Source organism: Doryrhamphus excisus, linkage group LG23 (assembly GCF_037039965.1).
Source record: "Doryrhamphus excisus strain RoL-2023G ecotype Guam linkage group LG23, RoL_Dexc_Guam_v1.1, whole genome shotgun sequence".
Lineage (NCBI taxonomy): Eukaryota > Metazoa > Chordata > Actinopteri > Syngnathiformes > Syngnathidae > Doryrhamphus > Doryrhamphus excisus.
Window position 1 is genome coordinate 1,672,960 of NC_136379.1, and position 21,282 is coordinate 1,694,241.

Genomic DNA, 21,282 nt, shown 5'->3' on the forward strand with positions numbered 1-21,282 from the left:
TCTAATGTAATGTATTTACAAAGTCATAAATGTTTTCTACGCTCTAACTCTGAAAATATTCTATTTATTAACATTAAATCTTATCCACAGCAATCTAGATGAGTTTTGAAATTTTGATTTAAACGTTTTGTGATTAGTCACATATGTTTTTGTGTTTAATTTTCACAGATTTTGCAGTTAAAAATGCAACTGGTCCCCATTGTGTTCATGCAAAGTTGAATAATTGGTGCCAATTTCTGCAAATCTAATAAAAAGTCATTGAAAATAACAAGCAACACATAATAAGCATCCATTCGCCATGCAAATGCAGAGCCACAGCACCACGCCATGTGTTTTTTGTGGTGCTGTAGTACTTATTAACAAGTCCTCAGGGACATGCTGACAATATGGTGACAAGTGAATTGTGAGTCTGCGTATTCCACCTGGGCATCAGCAGGTGTCCCTGCAAGATGGCCCGAGTCGTGTTTTGCAGGTGGGAAAATTAAAAACACGCCAAAACAAGGCTGCCTTCGTACACAGAGGGAGAGACATGTCACAGTTGCTCCTCCTCCATCCATTCAGTCATGAGGCTGATCTGGCTAGAAGTAGGGCAGCCTTAATTCTGGTTTTTGTTTTTTTTTTAAAGAGAAGAAAATATGCTCCCTTTTCGTTCACTCATACAGTGGTGTATTTTTTTGCATTTTTTGTGATACTTCACATCATCAAACAAATATTAATATTAGTCAACAACAACACAACTGAAGACAATATGCAGTTTTAAATTTTTTAAAAGAAAAAAATCCAATCCTAAATTAATCACCTCAACCCATTATTAGGTTTAAGGACCAATCAGGTTTTACACAAGGCCATATATTAAGGGAGAAAGTAGGCTTTGGTTTTTGGCCTCCTTTTGGGATGAGTTTGAAACCCGTGTGCTACAGTCTGAAAGACTCCGATGACTCTTTTTTTACAGACTTGTTTTGCCCTCTAGTGGTGAAAGAGAGAATAGACACATCCAGGACGACTTCAGTTCATATATTTCATGACAAAAACCCCATGGAAATGTGGACTATCGCTTTTAAATCAATTATATCACTATTTAGCAAAATGTTTAATAATAGGACAAAGTGTAATCTCTGATGTTTGCATTACGCATAACGTTTCCGTAGTGTAGTGGTTATCACGTTCGCCTCACACGCGAAAGGTCCCCGGTTCGAAACCGGGCGGAAACACACTTTCTCTTTTAAATGTTATCTGGTGCAAAAATCCAAAACCGATTCCTTTTGAGATTTATTAGGATATCATATGCATGTCAACGTTTCATTTTCTTAGGGTGAGGTATGTAAGCTATTTATGTGATGCCCTTACTTTGGTACCCCCCACGGGATGTGCTGTTATTTTGAAGGCCGGAAGTGTGTGTGTGTGTGTTTAGGTTGCTTGTTAGATATGAGTGAAGAGACTCGCGACGAAAATAAACGTGTCAAATAAACGAGCTTTATAGTGTAGAAGCTCAGTGTAGAATCTACACCATTGGAGGCAATCTTAACCTGCTTGGTTACATTAGCATTAGCAAGTTATCATATGCATGTCAACACGCTACACAAGCCGATTTTCAGAAAATTATATTAATTATAGGTTTTTCTCATCTTGTTGTGGTATTAAGTGAGTACAAATATCTGTGCCGTCAAGAATAACTATGGTAATGTTTTGCAAAGGCATGTTTTCTTCCTAAATGTTCAATTTTTCCATCCAATTTATACTGTCACTCCGACATTTTTTTGGAGGGGGTAAAAATCACCTCTAATACGTCACTTGTTATCGCTGCTGTTGCTATGGTCACACAACGTTTCCGTAGTGTAGTGGTTATCACGTTCGCCTCACACGCGAAAGGTCCCCGGTTCGAAACCGGGCGGAAACAACTGTTACTTTTAAATATTATTTGGTGCGAAAATGTGAATTCTTTACCTTTTGTTTGTATTAATAAATAAGCTGTTATCTGTGGTGTTCACTTCGTGTATAACGTTTCCGTAGTGTAGTGGTTATCACGTTCGCCTAACACGCGAAAGGTCCCCGGTTCGAAACCGGGCGGAAACATGTCGTCCTTTTCATTCGTTATTTGGCGCGAAAATGTATGATCGATGCCTTTGACATTTATTAGGTTATCATATGCATGTTACACAAGTCGATTTTCGGGAAATAATATTAATTTTAGGGTTTTACCATCTCGTTGTGGCATTTAGTGAGTAAAAATATTTGTACCGTCAAGAATAACTACTCGTGTTTGTGCACTACAAAGCCATGTTTTCTTCCTGCAGCATTTTACTAGACAGCCAATAGCTACTTTTCTTACTGAATGGTGAATTTCATGCAAAACCCACTTTTAAATAAACTATGTCACTATTACGGAAAATATTAAATATGAATTGCTGTGATGTTCAGCACATAACGTTTCCGTAGTGTAGTAGTTATCACGTTCATCTCACACGCGAAATGTCCCCGGTTCGAAACCGGGCGGAAACAAGTATGTCTTTTAAATGTTACTTGGCGCGAAAATCTGAACTCTTTACCGTTTGTTTGTATTGATAGGAGAGTTGTCATCGCTGGTGTTCTCCGAACGCGTAACGTTTCCGTAGTGTAGTGGTTATCACGTTCGCCTCACACGCGAAAGGTCCCCGGTTCGAAACCGGGCGGAAACAAATCTCACTTTTACATGTTGAGCCAAAAAAACACCCCTTTTGTTCAAAACAACTCTGGAACCATGGCAATGGAAAAAAAAAGCGCTGAGAATCACCAAAACAGCTCCGATCTCTTTGTTCTGCGGTCGATTATCAAATCAAACCGTCGTTATTTTGATACTTGAGTCATTTGAGTGGATGGAGGTAATGTATGTCATGAATAGAAACACAGCGGAAAGTAACCAAATGACTGTGATTGGGTCGAAATGATACGGGGTTGTTGGAACTACTTTTTCTTCCGCCTGTGCCATGCGGAAACGCAGCTGCAAACCCCTCCGCCAAACAGTCCAATTCTATACAGTTATTTTAATCCATACATTCATTCATTTTCATTCATACCTTTGGACAATTCGGAGTCGCCAATTAACCTAGCATGTTTTTGGAATGTGGGAGGAAACCGGAGTACCCGGAGAAAACCCACGCATGCCCGGGGAGAACATGCAAACTCCACACAGAGATGAGTTATTGTAGTCGTTTCATTATATGACTTTTTTGTTTCAAATACAATTTTCACATATTTTGTATGATGATTTTTCTGTGATTGTATATGGGTTTGGCTATACAGTACTACTTCGGTAAAAATATACATTACTTGTATTATTTATGCTATGATTTGGAAGTCACTACCGCTAAGTAATGTTTTTCCACAGGCTTATTGCGCCCTCTAGTGTTGATATAGAAAAACACATCCTGGATCCTGAATCAGTACTTTTCATTCGAAACAACAGCAGTTCGATTGAATGGTCATCTTTTTTGTCTTTGACCTTCTTTCTTAAGAATATGCCTTTCATTTTTTTATAAATTACTTTACATGTCTTATGATATTCATAGTTCTGTTTTTTCGAGGACTTAGCTCGGTATGTGTGTTGACCAATGGGGCAAGCCCGATCAATTCTGCCTAGCAACAAATGGCCGCCAGAGTTTGACTGTCAGAGTTTACAGAGTTTAAAGCACAATTTGTGTTTTATTATTCATGAAGACTTTAGTAGTTTTCTGTCCTTTTTTTATGACACATGTGACTTAACTTTGACAGAGCTGCGTGGGACTGGAGGTGGGGAGTTTTTCCCCCACTCCAGTTCCATTGGGCCACGGGTCACTTCCCGGGGTTAATTAGCACCACTTGGCACACCGTCAGCTCCCTAATGAGCGCCAACAACTGCCACTGTTTACATTTTAATGATTTTCTGCTCCATTAATCACCAGAGTCAGTTGTTTTTTTGTTGGTGTGTGAGAGAATAACATCCCTGGCTCATGAATCAAAGGACAAACATACATGGCGGTGCTTTTTAAATGATGCTTGCATTGTGGAATATTTGTAAGAAAGTTGCAATTTAAGGCGGGTTCATGGGTGGGTCTCGGTGCGCTTGCAAGGGAACTTGCTGCAATGTGAACAAGAAAGTACATTTTGGAAGCTTTTTGCAAAATCTTAGCAGGTAAACATAGCAGAATATATAAACATAGCCTATGTATTCCACTTAACATACATGATTATGGTTTGGTATATTCCAGTTATGTCACAAAAGCCTTCCAATCAAATCCGTACATTATGTTTATGCTCTTTTTTACTACCCGGCCTTTCATCCTGGACCCTTCATGTCTGCCATCATTGATGCAGGTTGAAGCATCCCTCAATCCTACCACAGGATGGCATTGTGCTACAACAAATCAATAACGCTTGACCTTCAGTTATGCAGTCAGTCTTTTTTTTTATAATTTTTATTTTAAAGGCTCTATTAGTGCTCAGCCAGTTAGATGAGCCAGGAAGTTTGAAAAGGAAATTAATTTAGCGAGAACAGTGAATGCCAAAACATCAACTTGTCCTTCCTCTGCGCAGTTTGACAAACTTCACACTTAACAACTCTGGAAAAACAAACCCGGCCTTGTCGGGGATTAGGCGGTAAATTGCGGCGCAGAGAGCGAAGGAACAGCTATAGTCAAGGATGCGCGGCCGTTAATGGTGTGGGAATTTAAAAGTGCTCAGCTCTAACAAAGTGCAGTTCTCCCTAACAATGAACTGTTGACCACGGCTGCTGTTTTCTATCTGATATGCTTTTTCATCCTTACGTATACCTTACAGATCGCTCAATGGCCGAGCATTCACACTCACATTCATTTCGGAGTCACCAATTAACCTAGCATGTTTTTGGAATGCAAACTCCAAGTTGGGATTCGAACCCAGGTCTTTCCAATCTCTTGACTGTATGGCCTACATGCTAACCACTCTGGCTCCACCGTGCAGCCTCATAATTATAATAAAAATGTATTAAAATGTTAGATTCTAAGGTATGATTCTAAGGAGTATGTCGACACCAAACACAATCTTTAATAATTCCAAAAGTCCGCCGTGCAGCCGCTATAAAAAAATACATTTAGAAAATATTGTTATAAGTTGCGCTCTTGTATCTGTCAAGAAATAAACAAGAAATGTCTTAAAAGGGACTTATGATGCTCATTTTTTGGCCCTTTTGTATTGAGTTGTGGACTCCTATAGAGCAGCTACAAACAATAACCAGCTTTAACCAGAAAGCTTTCTAGTTCTTCCAGAATCTACACCTATTCAGCTTTGAATTTCGTGCTTCAGGCAAAAATGGTCTGTTTTAATGTATTCCACCCACAGCTCGCCTCCAGACACGCCCACTCCGTTGTGGTTGGTCACACTCCAGTATCGTAGTTGATAGTAAAAGGCAATCCATCTTTTTGAATTGTCGGCTTTTAACATACAGCCATATGTGTTGGACCCCGAATCCGATCCGGAAGTAGAGACTGGACAGTTCGAAAAGGAGAAGGAGAGAAAAGGAGTTACTTCAAGATGTCTCTCAATGGTAAGTAGCATTAGCATTTTAGCATGAGAAATTCTACAGCATGTGTAACGTCTGATGTGGTCATTACATTTTTATGCAGGACTACCAGTGTTTCATAACTTGGGCAGAGCCACTAATTGTGGTGGGAAACAGCTATTAGCAACCCGGCACCCTGTATGCACACTTTATAATGCTACACAGACAAGCACTTTTGCAAAATAAACACAGACACTGATAAATTGTTACTTACTGCTTGCTCTTCTTACTCTTCGACATGACCAAGTAACGTTGGAAAGGTGTCAGACTTCAGCTGTCGGCTAGTCCAGCTGCATACTGGCCCATGTTCACAAAACAGTCCAGGGTGAAATGCCGTTGACGGATTAAAATAATTTTTTTTTTGCTGGTAGGGAATCAGGAACTCCAACTGATGGTGGCAACTTTAGGAATTGCGTTCCCTTACGAGCCATTGCTAGCAATGTAAACAGAGAAGCTTGGTGGGGCGCTGAGTGTGTGATGCGCCCATGGGGAAGCCTGCTCCTCTGTGACATCACAAATCATCATCAGTTTTGCAACACCCTGAAACCGAGCGTTTCGAGCCATCCCAAACTTCTTTCAGGGCTTACTTTCAAATGCGCAAACCTCAATATCTGAAACTTTGGCATCGTTTAACACAGGGGTGTCAAACTCAATTTACCTGGGGGCCACTGGAGCTCGGGTCTGGGCGAGGCTGGGCTTCATCAGGTTTTCAAAAAAAAAAAAAAACGCATTTATTAAAAACAGAAAAATGAATAAACTGCTTTGGTTCCAATTTTCTACAAGAAAAGCTCTGATACAACAATCCACTTTTCTCAAATATCTTCATTTTTATTTTTCTACACATAATAAGATCAAGAATAAAGAAAATCAATCAATCAGTAATAAATAAATATAATAATAATAATAAAAACTTAAGAAACCATATATAGTTGGTGGGTAGACAAATGATTTTTTTCAGATTAAAATGAACAAAGCATTATTAGAGCCCTGTAGACATGACAAAACACGACTATAGTCACATTTATACTCTTTTTATTTACAACATATTGCGCAACTGCAGGGTCTTGGGACACATGCTAACTCGCAAACTAGAGAGCTAGCGACCTAAACGGTAGCCTCCAAGTTATTTCCTTTCAACTTAAAAAGCCAAAAACTTACCACTTCCACACGGACAGGGAGGATAACTATGAACAGTTATTTAACCTTTAACATGAACATTAATCAAACGTAATAATTTTTTCTGGGTACATGATACCATACAGCATCCATATCAAACTTGCGCGGGCCGCACTGACATTAAACTTTCATATCAAGGTGGGGGCCTTAAACTAGTGTCCTGTGGGCCACATTTGGCCCGCGGGCCGGGTGTTTGAGACCCCTGTTTTAACACAAGAATACAACATTCTAACTACATTTATAGGTCAGAAAAGTGAAAAAAAGCATAATGGTCCCCTTTAAGACATCAGACGATTGAATATGTTATAAAACAAGTGAAAGTATCATTTAAAATGAAAAAGTTCCTTTTATTCAGTATGTGAAGGACGCTTTTTGACTTGTCTCTCACACTCAGCAGCGGGGTCAACCCTGACCACATTCCAACAGTAGTTAGCCATCATAGATGAATTCCACTTTCCCTGATATCTTTTCTCCATCGTTGCATATTTGGTTGGTATGAGCCAAACAGAAGAAGGAGCAAATAGGAACTGACAATACTGTATTGTCATATACATTCAATGATCATAACAAACGTAAGTACCAAGGAGGAAAAGTGACGCATGAGTCAGCGTGATGCATCTAAAGACATTTGTGTTCATCAGTGAGTCCTAAAGAATCTGGAAGCCGTATTATGTTACCTTCACATGGTGCCAGATGAGCTATCACCATTAAGCTTAAGCACCTTGACTGCTAAACTCATTAAAAAAAAGAGAGCGAGAGACCCAAGAAGTTGTACAAAGCTCGAAGTTTGAATGCAAAACACGCTCTGAAGCACCTCTTGGTGCAGGAGTATGTTTCAGGGACAAAGGCACAAGGCGTTTTTCTATTAAAAATTTGAATTAATTGCCAGTATTATTGTGTTCCCAGAGTGCTTTGTCCCTTCTTAGCAAAATGATTGGCTGTCTGAATTAATGAAGAGAGAGTTGAAGTACTAGCAGGTGGATTTGAATGGGTTATCTCAGCGCCACGTGTGTACATGTGCCACCATTCCTTGTTCCTCGGTTCTTGAGCCAATTGAAGGAGGCACAAAGAGTCACGCCGTGATCAAGATGTCATCTTCAGAGTAATGAAAACATGACCTTTCATAATAAGAAAGAGATTGGTTATTGGGCTTAAATAAGTGGAATAAGTGTGCTGTAATCTATCATCATCTATCATCAAGTCGGGAAACTTTTGGATTAAGAGCGCCATGAAAGCCACTAATTTTTTCATGTATTGTATACATGTATATATATCATATTTTTTTTCAACACAGAATACAAGTAAATGCCAACCATTTTAGAATACAATGAGTTTTTCTGAAACTTAAGTTTTTTTAACCCAAACTCTGTGAATTTGCATGGCCGTCAATGATCAGTTGCTAAAGTGCAGGGAAAAATATACAAAAATATACAAAATATAGTACAAAATATACTTCAGAAATGATTGCTATTAACCAGGGGTGTCATGAAACTGTTGAGACCAGCGATGTTCTTTGGTCTGGAGGAAAAGACCGGAAGCGGAACTGGAAGTAGCAGAGATAAGGATGCTGAGGTTCTCATTGGGTGTGACCAGGATGGATAGGATCAGGAAGGGACAATACATGTTTGAGGTCTTGGAGATAAAGTCAGCGAGGCCAGTACCCCGCCTCGCCGGAAGACAGCTGGGATAGACTCCAGCATACCCGCAACCCTACTGAGTCGTGAACCTAAGTGTCATAGAAAATGGATGGATGGACGATGATATATTGCAATCTACCAATCTATGGAGGTTTTCAGGGCATGCCTCAACAAAGACGCAGGACACGTCGGAGAGACCATGTCTCTCAACTGTGTGTATCTGTGTGTACGTATGCTAGCGGCCCCGCCTCCAACCATTGAGATAAAGAGACTGCATGACTGACAAAAGGGCTCACTCTGTTCATGCCGTTGTTCTATGGTGAAAAAAGTGAAACCAATGCAAACTCTGTGAATTCTCTTCCTGCTCGTTTGGAAGTGGGAGATTACGGAAAAAGACACTCATACACATGGCAATATATTTAATGGAAAATGAAAAGTCCAATTCCCACTTTTTTCCAAGCAGCGTCCCATCAGATGTTTATCATATAAATTGGACAAACAGATTTCTTCCCACTGGCTACCTGACGTAGTTGCTGTTTTGGAAGTGTAATGAGCTGTCCAAGGGCCCATTTGGGTTTTTTTTTTTATTTTTCCTTCTGCAATTGCTTTTGCCGAAACAAGTATATCGAATAGCGGTGATGTCCCTCAATTTAAGCCTTAATGAAAGCTTTGTAGCCGTACTTCACAAACACCATTCCAAGAAACGAGATATGACAAAAATGAGCTCCCCTTCTGTGACACACGTCCGTCTCTTTGCTCATCAAGGCATCACGGCATTGGTCAATTTCTCCTTTTCCTAGTTTTTAATGTTTTGACTGCACAAAAGCGGCCATTGTTATTGCTGGCTTCATGGTGGCTTCAAGGGAAGGGAAAGGGCAGCGATTGCACCGAGGCTCCCTACCTTGCTTAGCCCAAAGTGTCCTACTGGGTAAGAAGCGACAATGACATCGATATATTCACAGCGCTTCACTTTTTCTACATTTTGTCATGTTACAGCCTCATTCCAAACTGTATTAAATTAATCTCTTACCTCAAAATTCTACACAAAATACTCCATTATGACAATGTGAAAAAAGATTTTTTTTGACATGTTTTGAATTTATTAAAAATAGAAAACAAAAAAATCACATTTACATAAGTATTCACAGCCTTTGCTTAATACTTTGTTGATCCACCTTTGGCAGCAATTACAGCCTCAAGTCTTTTTGAATATGATCCCACAAGTTTAGCACACCTATCTTTAGGCAGTTTTGCCCATTCTTCTTTGCAATAAGTCTCAAGCTCCATCAGGTTGGATGGGAGACGTCTGTGCACAGCCATTTTCAGATCTCTCCAGAGATGTTCCATCGGATTCAAGTCTGGACTCTGGCTGGGCCACTCCAGGACATTCACGGAGTGGTTCTGAAGCCAATCTTTTGAGATCTTGGCTGTGTGCTAATGTCTACTGTCTATATGGTCAAGGTACATGACCAGTCTACTGAGGTCAAGAGCGCTCTGGAGCAGGTTTTCATCCAGGATATCTCTATACACAGTTCCTGACTTTGTGTCTAATTTGGATTTCTGTTTATTTCATGAATAATAATTGGTGGAAGGATCACATTAATCATGTGACTCATCAACCCTCTTAGGTGCTTGTGCATGAGCGAGCGTCATTGTGGATTATTGAGACTATACTTTGATGCAATATTGTATACACTAGCTATGGGCCATACGTATGCCCAGTGTGGCATTCTCCAGGGGGCGCCGTGGAGAGGGAAGAAAAGCTCACCATATCCTCATCGGGTACGAGATGATAATAGTGCTGTTCATCTGTGTCAAGACAACATGGAAAAAACAAAGTCAAAACCATCAGGTGCACAATTTATAAAGATAATGGTATGGTGCTATAGCGTCACTTTATGTACACCGCAATATGGAATATATGTGATCAAATAAGCTAACGTTACTTGATGGCTGTAGACGCACAGGCCTCACAGCTAGGAGACCCGAGTTCGATTCCACCCTCGGGCCTCTCTGAGTTTGCATGTTCTCCCCGTGCATGCGTGGGTTTTTCTCCGAGTACTCCGGTTTCCTCCCACATTCCAAAAACATGCCACTCCAAATAGTCCATAGGTATGAATTTGAGTGTGAATGGTTGTTTGTCTATATGTGCCCTGTGATTGGCTGGCCACCAGTCTGAAGACAGCTGGGATAAGCTCCAGCACACCCGCGACCCTTGTGAAGAATCAGCGGTAGAAAATGAATGAATGAATGAAAGAATGAGTACACATCTAAAACAGGAAATATGCATTTTATTTTTCACAGCGGAAATAAAAAGATTAACGCGATTTGGTGTCATGCGCACTTTAATGACACAGTTGGATTCACGCAGTGTATTGATAACATGACAAGACGTGCACCGGAATGTATGCTAACCGGAAAATGTACGGAAATCTAGAGCAAATTTTGACGCCATTTTTCAGTGTTAATTGAAAAACATGCTAACCAAGGCGGATGCTAACCAAGGTTCCACATATTACTAGTGTTTTTAGCTGGAGAGAAATTTGTGACTTTTTTTTTTTTACCAATCAAACAAAAAAAGATTTGCAAACAAAAATGATGGATTTTTGAAAACATTTTTAACACGTTAAGCTGATGCTGCCACAATCCTGCTCTTCTCTTGTGTTGCCAGCTTTTAAGACAATAATGGCTGTCGGTTGTCTCATTTGCAGTGGATAGTTAATTCTGTACAAATTGTCCACTCATGACACTAAAGTATATCCACGTTGACTTTCTATGGTATCGTAATTTGAGAAGATATGATAAAAATGATAGCAGTAATGTCCGACCAACCAACAGCGATGAAAACAAAGGTGTCATAAAACCCGTCAGACACCAGGAAGCTGTGTCACCGAGCTAATTTGTCACCAGCGGAGCAGATTCATAGTTTGTTTACACCATTAATTTCCCCCTCATTTCCTTTCCAGTCACAATGAAATATTCCACCAAGTGCTTTTACTGAGTTGACTTCACTGAAAGGATTGTGCGTTGTACAATTATCAATATAACAAATTCATGTCTTTAAATTGTCTTCATTTTGTGTTTCTCTCTCTCTCTCTCCCAAAGCGATGTAAACTATTGACCTTGCAGGGCAGCGCAATTTGATGGTAAATGCCTGTCATTTGGTGTGCGCCACGCCTCATGAAGCCACCCTTTTTTTATTATGACTTTGGCGTTTATGCCCCCACTGATCACCACATCGCAGCAGTGCTTGACTAATTTGAAAGCCTCGGGCGGATGACAAACAGACGAGTGGCGACTGTTGAGTGTCGATTTCAGGACTAAATGTTTTGTATTTTTCCTTTCAGAAGCCATTTTTCCTTGTCGGGTTGAACTCGGTCTGAATATAAGCGCAAATACAGCAGCAATAAAAAATGTCCACCGTTCCACGGAACCATGCTGATAAGCTTACATAGAATTGTACTGTATGCACGCAGGAAATGTGGTGAATGAGCATGAAGAACTGATAAGAAAAAAGCATACACACAATGGAGGTTCAGTTTCGATGGTCATGGTTGATGCATCTGAAGAATACCAGAACTTCATCAGTACTATACGCCTTTGAGAACAAGTCACTTTGGAACAAATCAACAGTTAATACATTGAAAGAATACACTTTAAAGCAGCATGTTTAATTATGCAGACTTTAAAAAGTCCTATTTGGAATAACATGTTTTAGTTAAAGTACAGTGAAACCTCAGTTAGCATCCGCCTCGGTTAGTGTGTTTTTTGATTAACATCGAAAATTCATGCCACAATTTTGCATGCATTTGTTAATACTCTGCATAGGTTAATGTATTTTTTTTCCTTCCTTGTTAGCATCTTATTAGCTAGCTTACAAAATGGCAACCAGAATCTGAACTCAGCTCCGTTACGGCACCTGTGTATGATGTCATCAGTGATTAACTCTGCAGTGATTAACGCGGTGTACCCCGCCTCTTGCCCGAAGACAGCTGGGATAGGCTCCAGCACCCTCACGACCCTCGTGAAGATACGCGGTAGAAAATGAATGAAAAGGGCTAAACCAATATTTAAGGTTACTTTAACCCTCAGTGAAGATATAACTCTTCCCGAAGACACGACGTAGCGGCGAGATCAACCACCATCACATTTCTGTTTTCAGTCACGTCAAGAATCACGTCTACAAAGTAACCTCAAATGTTCATTCATCATTTGTATGCATTTTGAAACTATAAAACTATATTTTTTGGCTTTCTAGAACAAATTAATTGGATTGACATTATTTCTTATGGGAAAAATTGATTAGGTTAATGTACGTTTTGGTTAGAGTTGGACCTATTTGTATACCAAAAGTGCAAATATATTTTTCTATTATTCATAAAAGTTGAAATGTATTGAAATTATTAGGTTATTTACATCAAACAGTTCTTCATACGTATGTACTGTATAATAACTATTACTACTAGATAAATCAAAAATTAATCTATTATCCGATTAATCAACAGTTATTCGATTTGGGTTCGATTTTCTGTGTGGAGTTTGCATGTTCTCCCTGTGCATGCGTGGGTTTTCTCTGGGTACTCCGGTTTCTTCCCATATTTCTTCCCACATTCCAAAAACATGCAAGGTATGAATGTGAGTGTGAATGGTTGTTTGTCTATATGTGCCCTGGGATTGGCTGGCCACCAGTCCAGGGTGTACCCCGCCTCCCGCTCCAAGACAGCTGGGATAGGCTCCAGCATAGATAATGGATGGATGGATGGAAGAGATTTTGGAAAAGAAATTAAATTAATGCATGTTTGTGTTTGGTTCACATTGATGGTCAGAAATAATGTGCTTTTAAACAGCCCATTAACAGTATAGCATTCATTGAAACCACACGTTTGAACACCAACACGTAAACACCAAAGGGCTCTGCAGCTTTTCGGCTTTGTGATGGTAACCCCCATTGTGTTTGTCCTCAGTAAATCCACGCCGGACCTAATAGGGCTTCCCACTGCGGGAAAAATCCTCTTGTGTTTCCTGTCCTGGAGCTGCCCTCTTCCTCTCTGGGCGTAAATCCACAACCTGCTGTTTCTCAGACAGTAGAGGTTCGAATTGCGGTCTGTTTGAACATGCTAAAAATAGACCCCTCCAGTATCACCCCTAATCTGTTGAATTCCACACAATGTGGGCAAATTGCTGCCCAGAAGCAGTGAGCAAAGTCGTTCCTGCTGAAACTGGAAAATTGTTTCCATGGAGTGGTTTTCATCTTGTATTGACCGTTTGGGATTTGTTGAGAATAGCTTTGCCCTTTTAAATCAAATTGATGTCTTGACATACTGAGTAATAAACACATGACATTCATTCCCCTCCATTGTTATTTGTTTGTAAGCCGTCTGCTGTACCGCCTACAATGTTAGCGGATGATATTATTGAATATCCCACTTGAGTTGGCTGGAGCGTACTCCACTGCCGGACCAGATACGGAAAAATACAGGCATACTGGCTACGCTATTTGTAGCTCAGTGCAGATTTGTTTTATTCAAATGTCATCACTTTGCGCTTGAGCGTGTTTTTACAGGACACCTCTGTGATGTAACCACAATGTTATCAACAGCGTTCGGGTTTGCCAAATACATGTTATTATGTTTTGACCCCTTCTTGTACCTTGATTCACAAAGGCCAGTCCAAAAATGTTATAGGATTTGTGCAAACATACGATAGGTGGTACCCGGGTTACAAACGGGAATAGGTTTCCAAAATAGCCGAAATAATTGAAATCTGCAAAGTAGATGTTTTACAATTCTTATATATGATATAGGGATGTAAAACACCTTACCATACACTTTATACATATTTCTCAGTCATGCATTAACATTTTCTTACATTTCTCTCTTGTGTCAACACTCTCAACGTTCAAATTTCATTTGAATGTTAATGACCTATGATCTAAGAAATTATAAGTGACTCCCACGGATTCATTCCTTTGACCATGTGTCAACCTGGCGCTGTTCGTCTGTAGCGTTTTTGTGTCCTTGTTAAAACATATTGCTCCTGCTGTCCTACTCCTTGAGCCGAAGATTGTTTGTTGACAGTTAGCAAGGCATTAGCTAGTTTGCTAGCGACTATTGACAACAGCAAGAAATGGCATGAAGGAGATTGATTGACAATGGTCTATAGCCAATCAGGATGCAGAACACAATGGCCGCTTTCTCCCTAAACCAATGAAGACTAGCGGGCTATTGTGTTAATGACCTATGATCTATTAGCTTGGACACAAGAAATTATAAGTGACTCCCACGGATTCATTCCTTTGACCATGTGTCGATCTGGCGCTGTTCGTCTGTAGCGTTTTTGTGTCCTTGTTAAAACATATTGCTCCTGCTGTCCTATTCCTTGAGCCGAAGATTGTTTGTTGACAGTTAGCAAGGCATTAGCTAGTTTGCTAGCGACTATTGACGACTGCAAGAAATGGCATGAAGGAGATTGATTGACAATGGTCTACAGCCAATCAGGATGCAGAACACAATGGCCGCTTTCTCCCTAAACCAATGAGGACTAGCGGGCTATTGTGTTAATGACCTATGATCTATTAGCTTGGACACAAGAAATTATAAGTGACTCCCACGGATTCATTCCTTTGACCATGTGTCGATCTGGCGCTGTTCGTCTGTAGCGTTTTTGTGTCCTTGTTAAAACATATTGCTCCTGCTGTCCTACTCCTTGAGCCGAAGATTGTTTGTTGACAGTTAGCAAGGCATTAGCTAGTTTGCTAGCGACTATTGACCACAGCAAGAAATGGCGTGAAGGAAATTGATTGACAATGGTCTACAGCCAATCAGGATGCAGAACACAATGGCCGCTTTCTCCTAAACCAATGAGGACTAGCGGGCTATTGTGTTAATGACCTATGATCTATTAGCTTGGACACAAGAAATTATAAGTGACTCCCACGGATTCATTCCTTTGACCATGTGTCGATCTGGCGCTGTTCGTCTGTAGCGTTTTTGTGTCCTTGTTAAAACATATTGCTCCTGCTGTCCTACTCCTTGAGCCGAAGATTGTTTGTTGACAGTTAGCAAGGCATTAGCTAGTTTGCTAGCGACTATTGACCACAGCAAGAAATGGCGTGAAGGAAATTGATTGACAATGGTCTACAGCCAATCAGGATGCAGAACACAATGGCCGGTTTCTCCTAAACCAATGAGGACTAGCGGGCTACTGTGGGTTCCTAATATGCTTGTACCAGCACATAAACACATACTGAGACAAGGTGGAGCTGCACATGTCTTGAACTCTCACATGAGTATACAACACTCTCTACTGGTAGCACTAGTACAGGGGTGGGCAAACTACGGCCCGGGGGCCACATCCGGCCCGCCAAGTGTTTGAATACGGCCCGCCCAATCTTTCCAAAGTATTTCATTTAAACTCAACATACAACCTGGCATCATGGCCTGAGCCAACCTTTTGATGGTTTTATCAATTTCGTTTTTTGACATGGTCTGTTGTTTACAAAGTGCTCCTGAAAAAAGGGACACAAGCACATAATAATAATAATAATAATAATAATAATAATAATAATAATAATAATAATAATAATAATAATAATAATAATAATAATAATAATAATAATTATTATTATTATTATTATTATAATAAGTTATAATTTTTTTTTAGTTATAATTATTATTATAACTATTATGATTATTATAATTATTATATTAATGCTAATCATTATATTAATTATATATAATATTATTGTTATATTTGCATATTTTACATAATAATAATATAATAATTATTATTTCTATTTTATTGTAATTATTATAATATTTTATTATTTTTAAAATATTTAAATATAAATATAAAATAATAAATAATAATAGCGGATTGCATGACAATTTTACAGATACAATAATACCAGGTGGACTGTTATGTGTAAAATATATAGTCTGCCCCCCCCCCGTAAATTTTGTCATATCAATGCGGCCCACGAGTCAAAAAGTTTGCCCACCCCTGCACTAGTACATGACAAGAGATCTATAACACTGCGCTAATACACCACAAGGACACAGAACACAATGCACATTCACATGCTGTTATAAAAAATATTCAAAATTGTGCTTAAAAAATCTGCGAAACAGCGAATCCTCAAAGGTAGGACTGTGACGTAGCGAGGGAAAACTGTAGTTTTAATTGTAATGTTTTGCTTTTTGTGGTTGTGTTTTACTCTTCTCAGCTACCAAATTTTTTATCATGTTCATTTTCCCTTCCATGGTGACGGCTTTACTTTGATTCGACTCACTGCCACTAGGAGCGTGCACACTGTACCTAGTTCTCAAGCAACTTTTGTGTTTATAAAAATAGTGCTTTTAATTAATTTATCAGCGTGTGCTTGTAAACACGGAATGTCACAACATGGAATGCCCTTAACTGAGCACCACCTGTACTGAATGGGAAATATTTACAGTATGCGAGACTTCCTCTGTGTGACTTAAAAAACTATTTCTCTGCTCCTCCTGAAACTGTCCGTCATATTTTTTTTCTTTGTAAATTTTAGAAGCTTAAAATTGCAACAACATCAGCCTGGCTGCTCAGGGAGTTTATTTTAATGTTGCAGCCAGATGGCTCCATTCATCTCTCACATGCACATTTACACACAGTTTGCTACATTTAAACATGAAATATGTCCGGCGCTGGGTTTCAATTTGGGACTCAGGAGAGGACTCCAAATCTATACAGGGGACACACACAAACCCCAAACGCTAAAATAAATAGAAGGGAATGATAGAAGTAGTGGAATTTTATTTTAGTTATTCCTCAGTGGTTGATTGAGGTGGACGAGGAATATGTTTGACAAACTATAATGCTTATGTGACAAGTGAGAAGAGCAATTTATATACCATATATTATACATTTAGAGTAGTGTAGTGCTTCATATGTTCTCAACCTTACTTTTTTTGCTCCCCCCATAGACTTTAAAGCAGTGGTCTCAAACACGCGGCCTGCGGACACTAGTTTGAGGCCCCCGCCTTGATATGAAAGTTTAATGTTAGTGCGGCCCGTGCAAGTTTGACATGGATTCTGTATGGTATCATGTACCCAGAAAAAATTATTACGTTTGATTAATGTTCATGTTAAAGGTTAAATAACTGTTAATAGTTATCCTCCCTATCTGTGTGGAAGTGGTAAGTTTTTGGCTATTTAAGTTTAAAGGAAATAACTTGGAGGCTACCGTTTAGGTCGCTAGCTCTCTAGTTTGCGAGTTAGCATGTGTCTCAAGACCCTGCAGTTGCGCAATATGTTGTAAATAAAAAGAGTATAAATGTGACTATAGTCGTGTTTTGTCATGTCTACAGGGCTCTAATAATGCTTTGTTCAATTTAATCTGGAAAAAAATCATTTGTCTACCCACCAACTATATGTGGTTTCTTAAGTTTTTATTATTATTATTATATTTATTTATTACTGATTGATTGATTTTCTTTATTCTTGATTTGTTTATTTATTTTTCATCTTATTTTGTGTAGAAAAATAAAAATTAAGATATTTGAGAACAGTGGAATGTTTTATCAGAGCTTTTCTTGTAGAAAATCGGAACCAAAGCAAAGTTTATTCATTTTTCTGTTTTTAATAAATGCGTTTTTTTGTTTTCTTTTTGAAAACCTGATGCGGCCCAGTCTCACCCAGACCCGAGCTCCAGTGGCCCCCAGGTAAATTGAGTTTGAGACCCCTGCTTTAAAGTATTGTGTGCCAAAGGAAAAGTCAATAATTGCGTTTAAAAATAATAATAAACTGAGTCCTGGAGTACCTGCTGGTTGATGCTGTTGTTTTTATTGATGCTGGCTTGTTTTTATTGATTTTTATTTCTTGTTTATCCCCCAGCACAAACAATTTACACAGTTGTCTACTCTACAGGACCGACATTGTGGACACAGACGCTCAAGTATGTTGAAATAAGGTACAGATGTTTGCTATTTGGTCAATAGTCACATAAAACCAAAAATATCTACTTTTTAAAAGAGAAACTACTCTAATTGACATTTATCGTGTGTCAGCGAGATAAAACGCAGTCTCTAGAGGGACAAATACTTTCCACAAGGTCGTGGTCAGTCATTGCAGTCTGACCTGTGGGAAAATAACAGCCCACGTCCTCAATAGTTGCTCCTATTTAATTTGAAACCTAGTGACTGATGGGGACATCAATGTAAGCTGATGCAAATACTAAAAATATAACCAGGACATGTCATTAGGGTCTCATATTCATATTTCAAAACAGGGCAAAATTGAACTGTTAGCTAATTCAACAATATCTTGACTCCCATTATTATACAATGCTTATTCAGCTACACAAAAAATAAACATGAACACAAAAGGTGTCCAGTGTTTATGTAACATAAACACTTTTTTCATTTATAAGTCGCTCTGGAGTATAAGTTGCAGGAACAGCCAACCTATAAAAAAAAGTGCAACTTATAGTCTGGAAAATACGGTAATTTTTTTTCTTTAATAATAATTTGGATGAGGAAGAGCAAACTGGTCAGATTGCATTATTACCGCTGATGGCTTGATTGTAAACAAGTAGCTGAATAGCAACATTTTAAAGTTCATGCAGAGGTAGATAAAGCTGCTGGATGCTGACCAATAATGAAACTTTATATACACTTACTGCCATCTTGTGGAGTTCAGAAAAAAAGATACATCAGAAGGTTGCCTACAGCCACATATATTAATGAATGGAGGACGTTAATGGTAATGGTTTTATTTCATTTGAACATGCATCAGATTACAATTGAGTGCATCACATAATCAAGTTCCCAGTTCCACATGTCCAAAAGGAGTAGGAAGAAGCAAAGCTTATTAAATCCTTACTTTTGCAATCAGTAATTGTTACATTTGTTCACTTCCTGCTTTCCATAATACAGTGTAAGGTTTTTTTTTTTTTTTTAATAATGTACCTCGCTAATCGCCAATGCCAATGATTTATTGATGACCACAGACTCAAAGATTGGTTAGTCTGTATCGAATCAAATAGAATAATATAATTGGAGCATTTGCGTTATCCAAATGTAGCGGTATTTGTATTAGCATCAAAAGTAAACAGTTGTTCAAATCTGTATTGTGACCATAATTTGGCTTAGTGACCTCCGACTTTCCAAACAATACCAAAAGCTGTATATATTCAAACAAGTAGTGATGCCAAACACAGTGAATTCCCTGCCTCAAACTATTTAAAGGTGCTACCATTGATTGACTTTCTATACGCGTCCTCGCCCTTGTTGTTCCTTACCCACACCCTTGCAAAGGAAGCAGCTCCTCAGGTTGTTTTTGTGTGGCTTCCCTGCACACACACGCCTCAGATGGCACACAATAACACTCCACACCTTACAGGCGGTCATTTTAGTATTAATATATTTATATGAACACAAAATCAAAGACAAGCCGCAATGGTGCACTATTATATAACCAGTAATCTTTTACATGCCCATTGCACAATCAATGATGTAATAGGTGTGTATATGTGTGTGGGTGTTTGTGTGTGTGTGTGTGTGGAAAGGACAAACACGTTGGCGATGTTTCGTTGTCAAGGTTTCCCATTCGACTTCCGGTGTGACGTCATCGCTGGATTATAATCCACCGCATTTATGAATCTATTCGTCTTCTTCAGTGGTTTTATCCTCGTGCTGTGCAAATCAGATTTGACCCCCCTCGTCCACGCCTTGCCAACCTTTTGACAGCCAACCCGTCACACCAATCGTCTTTGGGTTTCTTTCTCAGCGCCCTGACCACAGACCAATCAGGACAAGAGTAGGCGGAGCCTGACGTGGGCCTGGCATTCAAGTTCGGTTGCAAAGGAAGTGCCCAGGATGGGATACTGTGAGTTTTACTAGACACATTTATTTCTATTTTTCATTTAATGTCATTTATGCAGTAATACTACCTACTCGCTTGTAATGTCAGCGATAATGGTCGTAGCGTTCTAACGGCGACGGCGCTCCATGCTCGCTTACGTAGCTAAATGCTTTGTAAAGAAGTCCAAGCAGGAGAGAACAACGGTGATTTCTCGACTATTGTTATTAATTCTAATCAATCAATGGTGCTACAATGCTAATAGCTGCTAAAAAAACCACCATAGCTACGTTGTTGGTCGCCTTTTTAAGTGCACGATTAATATTGCTTGTTACTGTCTTATTGCTAACATGCACTCTTTTAAGTTTCTCCTCTAAATAATGAACGACTAGGAGTAAGATATCATTGAGCAGTGTTATGACAACAAATGCAGTGCAGTTTGTCTTCTTTGAATTTGGATTTACTTTGAATAGTTAACAAGGCAAAACTCGTTTTACAGGACTTGCGGTTGTTGTAAGCTTCTTTGGCCTTTTAAATGATATAAAGATAATGTCATAATGTTATTTATTACAGAGACTGAAAGAATTGATGCTGGACCTTAAGAGGACATCTAGGATACTTCACGCCTGCCACACCTCTTCATCTTAAGGCAACAAGCACCACTCGGATACAATTTTACCAAATGCTTCAACTTACTTATTGGTTTTATTAATTTTTTTCAAGTAAAGTGATGGATTTGGAGAAGACATAAAGTGGATGTTCTTGTCAAGTGACGTGTTGCCAGAAGCTTAAGATTGGAGTTTTCCAACTTTTTTTTCTCCTCCTGAGGCCACAACAAGTCAAGAAGAAGGGGAATTATAGTTTGGAGGCAAAATGGATCAGGCCAGCGGTGGGGACGACCCCAATAAACCCTCTAAAAAGAGGTCCAGTGAGGATGAAGGCAAAAACAAAAAACTGGTAGGTATGCTGTGTAATAGTTAATAGTTGACTCAGCAAGAGTGTGAGAAAATCACTAATCCACATTTCCCACTCCAAACATTTTAGTCTGGAGATTTAATGTGTTGTTATTACATTGGCTGTACG

At 39.2% G+C, this 21,282-nt stretch overlaps 1 protein-coding gene and 5 non-coding genes across 11 annotated transcripts in view; all 6 read left to right on the forward strand.

The window, feature by feature from the left end:
- The first annotated feature begins 1,138 nt into the window (after positions 1-1,138).
- Positions 1,139-1,211, forward strand: trnav-cac (transfer RNA valine (anticodon CAC)). The gene has a single exon. It is a non-coding gene; the product is annotated as a tRNA-Val (tRNA).
- A 613-nt stretch (positions 1,212-1,824) lies between these two features.
- trnav-cac (transfer RNA valine (anticodon CAC)) lies at positions 1,825-1,897 on the forward strand. Its single transcript has one exon. It is a non-coding gene; the product is annotated as a tRNA-Val (tRNA).
- Positions 1,898-2,000: 103 nt separating this feature from the next.
- Positions 2,001-2,073, forward strand: trnav-aac (transfer RNA valine (anticodon AAC)). Its single transcript has one exon. It is a non-coding gene; the product is annotated as a tRNA-Val (tRNA).
- A 353-nt stretch (positions 2,074-2,426) lies between these two features.
- Positions 2,427-2,499, forward strand: trnav-cac (transfer RNA valine (anticodon CAC)). Its single transcript has one exon. It is a non-coding gene; the product is annotated as a tRNA-Val (tRNA).
- A 103-nt stretch (positions 2,500-2,602) lies between these two features.
- Positions 2,603-2,675, forward strand: trnav-cac (transfer RNA valine (anticodon CAC)). The gene has a single exon. It is a non-coding gene; the product is annotated as a tRNA-Val (tRNA).
- Positions 2,676-20,102: 17,427 nt separating this feature from the next.
- The window catches only part of diaph2 (diaphanous-related formin 2), a 388,637-nt gene continuing 387,457 nt past the window's right edge, over positions 20,103-21,282 (forward strand). For 5 of the 6 annotated variants that reach the window (XM_078788633.1, XM_078788638.1, XM_078788637.1 and 2 more), the window contains exons 1-2: positions 20,103-20,226; positions 20,773-21,156. In XM_078788633.1, coding sequence (XP_078644759.1) covers positions 21,073-21,156 — 84 coding nt within the window. In that variant the 5' untranslated portion in view covers positions 20,103-20,226; positions 20,773-21,072. The other variant, XM_078788634.1, reaches the window with a different exon arrangement.